This window comes from Gossypium raimondii, chromosome 12 (genome assembly GCF_025698545.1).
Source record: "Gossypium raimondii isolate GPD5lz chromosome 12, ASM2569854v1, whole genome shotgun sequence".
NCBI classification, from domain to species: Eukaryota; Viridiplantae; Streptophyta; class Magnoliopsida; order Malvales; family Malvaceae; genus Gossypium; species Gossypium raimondii.
In genome coordinates, this window is record NC_068576.1 from 56,478,060 (window position 1) to 56,483,444 (window position 5,385).

General features: G+C 36.1%; 1 protein-coding gene across 1 annotated transcript; it reads right to left on the bottom strand.

The window, feature by feature from the left end:
* Positions 1-1,323: 1,323 nt before the first annotated feature.
* Positions 1,324-4,275, bottom strand: LOC105765589 (uncharacterized). Its single transcript, XM_012584778.2, has 2 exons — positions 3,069-4,275; positions 1,324-3,000 (listed from the first exon to the last, which is right to left on the bottom strand). Exons 1-2 carry the CDS (start codon positions 4,132-4,134, stop codon positions 1,592-1,594), a joined length of 2,475 nt encoding a protein of 824 aa, XP_012440232.1. The 5' UTR covers positions 4,135-4,275; the 3' UTR covers positions 1,324-1,591.
* Between the last annotated feature and the right edge of the window lie 1,110 nt (positions 4,276-5,385).

Genomic DNA, 5,385 nt, shown 5'->3' on the forward strand with positions numbered 1-5,385 from the left:
ACCATTTATATTTCGTTTGGGGCCTAGATAATTTATTCAAAGATTCCTGCCCAACAAAGTTGCTACAATAACAATGTTGTTTAGGACAACATTTTCCAACTTAGGTAAATTCATGTATGTATATATTTATTTGTAAAACTTATAAATTTTGTTAAAATTTAGCGTAATTAATAAAGATTAAATTGATACATTTTATCTCCAAAGTATGTGAGGGTATTTTGCTATTTGAAACTTAATTAAATACGTTTGTTAATGACTATATACGTGGCACGTTACATGCGAGCGTAAGATCAATGGAGAAAAATGACGGTATTTGTAAGAGAGAGACAGATGTAAAAACATTCTTACTAGACTTCAAAATTGGTTTTAAATTTCACTTTTCTGTACGAAGATATGAAAACATATATAGAAGTGTGAGTTATTTGTACTAGGAGTTAGATTACATTTTACTTTTATTATTCAAAAATAGTAAATTAATTCATATATGTTAGATCAAAGAGCAAACTCTCATTATATTAAAAATTCTATTAATTTCTAGTGTTAAGTAATGACGAGTAAATTGTCTGGTTACTTGAATTAACTCCTCCACGTAAAAATTTTTTAATTCATCTCAGTGACTGTTAAAGTTTTCATTTATTCCTTGTGTTGTAGCTTTCATCCATTTTGCTTGAATGAATCCCTTAACGTCTGTATAGGATGCATGTAGTATGTCACGTGTCACTCTATGATTGATCTACCAGCTATGTCAATACTTAATAATAAAAATGGGGATAAATTTTAACAAAATGACAAATTTACTACAAGAAGTAATTAATCCATTTTTGAAGTAAAAATACTCTTAACACAAAGATATTCGTTCATGATGCATATTGAGTTAGACGATATTGTGTTAATTAAAGTGCATAAGATAATGGTAGCATTTAGAAATTTTATTTTATTTTCTCATAAACCTAATAAATTTAGGAGTCTTTTAAATGAATGTTTATTTTAGTGCGGTGCCTTTAAATTTTTTTTACTTTAAGCTACAATATCTAATCTCATTATCGTTGTTGTTTTTAAACTAAGTGTAAATCATACCGTCCATTTAAAAGAACCTAAAAATTTAAATATACTTTTAACAATTGTCTTTTGTGTCTTGTTATAAGTATTGATTATACCTTAAAATATTGAATAATATTATACAAATTTAATAATATTTGTACAGAAAAGAATATGATAAATGCATTATGCACACACAACACACCATCTAAATAATGAAAATATAACCCATGATGTTGAACAAAAAAAGAACATAACCCATGATAGTAAAGTACATTCAAAACTTTAATTTTGATTTGATAAGAAAAGACTGTTGAATAGCTTACAGCCGCCATTTCTCTCCCAAAATCCCAGACAATATCACAAGTTGAGCAGTGACAGAACCTCCCTCGGAAAGACCAAACTCATTCAATTTTTTAAGGTACTATTACACCCTAAAATACCACTGCCAAAAGAATTAACGTTATATAGCATACTATCCCAATAACCTAATAAACACTACACCATATACTAATTACATTGTTGATGAATATGTAATATGGTGTTGTTCACTTCAATATGTTGCAGTTGATGAAGCTGACAGCAAATGGTGGTAACAATCGGCTGCGGTTGGCCTCTGGTCAGGGTTCTGATCCAAGCACCTGCTTTGTAACTCTCTCAGCATTTTTGGCAAGTTCGTTAACCCACAGGTCTTGACCAAGTGACCTACACCCCACACATCCACTTTCACCCCATGTAAACCCCTTACCATCTCTGGTGCATGGGTTCCGCGCGCCTCCGTGCTTGCAACCGGGTGTGGGTATATTTGTGGTGCGCCCACAGCTTCATCGAACCCGGTGACGAACCATTCGTTTTCACCGTTGCACCTTCTTAAAACTTTGTCCCAGCTTAAGTCCCTATGCATGAAGCTTAGGTCATGCAAGGCTACTAATGCTTTTGTCACGTATTTGAGAGCTTCTACGAGCTGGTCATAGTTAAGTGGCTTGAACTTGCACCCTCTAGGCTTGAATACCAACGTGCTGTCTATCTCGGATGCTCGATAAATGAATTCGGCATGCGGGATTCGTTGATCTAACATGTCGTATATTTCTTTCACCATCGCCCACTTTTTCTTGCTCAAGAACGATCTCGTTACCGTGTTTGGTGTCATTTCGATTATATCTCCGTTGCCTAAATTGATCCTTTCAAAATCGCTGAATGGGAATTGCATGTTCAAGACGCTATTTAAGCATCGATCAGCTAGCAAAGGCAACAGGCCAGCTATTCTATAACAAGGCACTAGTGCTTTTAGTCTCTCCGAGGGGAACGACAAATCAACCGAATATAAATCGGTCATTATAACACGGTCTTCCGATCGGCTTAGCGCACAAAATGTTACCATATACCCAACAGCATAATACCCTAAAATGTAAGGAAGATCCATGTAACTCCATAGCAACTTCTCCACTATAGTTGATGATGGATCAAGCTGACCTTCCCTCGATCGATCAGTTTCCTCTCCCCTCCACAAGCAGAAATTTTTAACAAAACCCGTCACATTTGGCCATCGGTCCTGCAATGGCTGATCAGTCGACGGTGAAGACGGTTTTCGGATAATAACCATTTCGACCGAACAAAATTTCGAGACTACCCTATTGATGCAATCATCCCAAAGTCCAATAAACGAGTCTCGGCCCGTGGCACTAGCAGCACTAAGACTAGTGTTTGTGCGGATCATCGGTCCCAAAATATCATATACCATAGCTCTACAATCTAACAGTTCACTAGAAGCAGTAAACATAACTTCTTTACCAGGTGGTATATCTCGGTAAACATCTCGCCTTAACGGAAACCGATAATCCTCCGGTGGTGGCTCTTGTAAATGCCATGAAAGCTCGAACAAGCTCGGTAATGTCGTCGGTGGAACCCGAAGACACGCCATGTAGAAATCCGTAGGGTCTTGGAACTCCATTGGAGGCATTGCTGTAACAAAACAAAAAATTAATTTCAGCCATGAAAATGGATCATAGAAGAGGTTTAATTGGACTTACATCTAATAGAAGGTTCTACAAATGGATGCTGAGCTGACTTTCTCCGGCCAAAGACTTTAACTTGTTGTCCATTAACGAATGTATCAACGGAGAAACCTTTTAATGGGGTATCTTCAAAAGCTTCCATTGTTGAACCAACCATGGCATCATCAAAGAATATGAGTTCATCTGCGTTTAAAAAGCTTGAACATTGAAGTTTAACCCTTCCTCTACGGTGTTCACCTTCTTCTGCCCATAAAGTCACTGATTCTTCCCATGTCATTCTTATTTTCCCTATCCTACGAAGCTCTTTTGAAGATGATGGAGAATGATGGCCAAGTAGACCACCGTCTAGTGCAGTGTCGAACCCTAAAAGACTTGTCGTCATCACAGGAGGGGGCACAGGCAGAGCTCTGGACCCAACTACGCGGCCATCACGAGGAACCATGAACTGAGCCAATTCCTCGAAGACTTCTTCATCAAATGAAGCTGGTAATCTATGGAGTTTCCTTTCATATGGTGAAAGCCTAAAATAACTCTTACCAACTCGTTCTTTTTCACCTCTTTCCCATTCATATACTTTTCGAAATTCACCCAACATGTTATCCCATTTAGTACCAGCAGTCTTTGCATCTCGATTAATCCCATGTTTGTTTAAAAACTCTGCTACTTCTTTATCTTTATCAGCCCTAGTTTTACCTCTAGATGGTTGAACTTGAACCCCAACACCACCAAGATACTGAATCCTCCAAGCCCGAGCTAACCACAACATTTCATTAGGTTTCCAAACGGGACTCACATATTTTCCTTTCCTTAACTGATGTTGAAACTGATCTCCTTCTGGTTTTATGATGGTTGGAGAATGAGGCGGAGACGAATAAGTATCCGAGGAAGAACCAGCTGCGACACGAGCTTGAGTTGACTCAGCCATTGGAGCTTGTTTCCATTTATCACTACTGTTATATCGAGGTTTTTTGGGGTTCGCACACTCTAGGGGCTCTATAGGAGATGAAGCCGAGAAGTGTTGTTGAGTTTGTTGGGGTACTGTTTGCTTTTGGGTACCATCCCCAATGGTGTTATCGCCCATTTCTAATGAAGCTCAAACAGAAGAGAGCTGAAAGAGAAATCAGATGAAAACAAGATCAGAAAGGACAAGCACCATTACATAACATTATTGAGAAACTAAGTGAGGTACAAAGATAATACTGGTGGTGTCTTTCATTGAAGTATTGTTGTGGGTTGTGTGTGTGTGTGTGTATGATTATGATTGCCAGGCGTATCTCCCAAAGGGAAAGTAAAGCAATTATAGAGACCAAGAAAGAAGTAAACAGAAAAAAGACGAAGACTGTGGAACTGTTTTGATTGTGACCCTTCGGTAAAATAAATTTATTACAATATTGAATTTTAACTTTTATGTTTACCACTATAAATAAAGTTGTTTTTAATGAGAATATATCTAGAATTAATTATAGTTCATCTTTAACATATAAATAAAAATAATATATTTTAACGCATTTAAATATATATTTTTATATTAATAATAATGTCTATGTAAATTGAGTTAAGACTTAATTTATTTGGAGATATAATTGGTCGGTTTAGTTGAGTAAATTAAAATTTATCTAAATTTGTTCAAATGGTAAGGTTTAGCTAATTGATTTGAGAATGTCTTTTATTATTATTTTTATAAATTAAAGATTTGACCATTAATTTGATTTTAAAATTGTGGTGATCATTAATTTTAAAAGAATTAACCTTTATAAATGGTAAAATAAACCTAAAAATATGTATAAATCGAATAGATTGACAACAAACATTAAAAAAAATAAAACATATGAGATGTGATTAAGAACATCCTTTTAAAGATATACTCCAGAGATTTGGAGATGATGGACATGGCTTTTTACAATGGTGAGATCCAATATGGGCGAACCCCTTTTGTCTAGGCAATTGATTTGGTGTGCCTCTTTTGGGAGAAACCAGCCGAGTTACATTTAGCCCCATTATATGAATTCGGACAGGTGCCTACTGCCTACCAATGTGATTTGGTGGATGATAGGAAGTGTTTTCTTTTGCCCTTGTACGGGTTTGAGGCATTATTCCACTTACCCTTCTATCTCAGGTTTGCTACTCTTTTGAATGACTTTGAGGTGGGAGAAACTTGATGACCTTGTTGGCAACCCTCTAGTTCCCATTGGCGAGGTTCATCGGGTTGATGACATGAAGATCCGATAACAGGAAGGGTATTATCTTATGGGGTTCATCTCTAACTAAAACATAATAAATCTAAGTAAAATGTACCCAATTTAAAGTTTAAATCATAATAAATTTAAAAAGT

What these genes read in the sequence shown, in the direction of transcription:
- LOC105765589 (XM_012584778.2), bottom strand. Translation starts at nt 4,134, where the DNA reads ATGGGCGATAACACCATTGGGGATGGTACCCAAAAGCAAACAGTACCC. An exon ending in TGTAGAACCTTCTATTAGAT is followed by an intron (nt 3,001 to 3,068) that starts GTAAGTCCAATT and finishes GTTTTGTTACAG; the next exon opens with CAATGCCTCCAATGGAGTTC.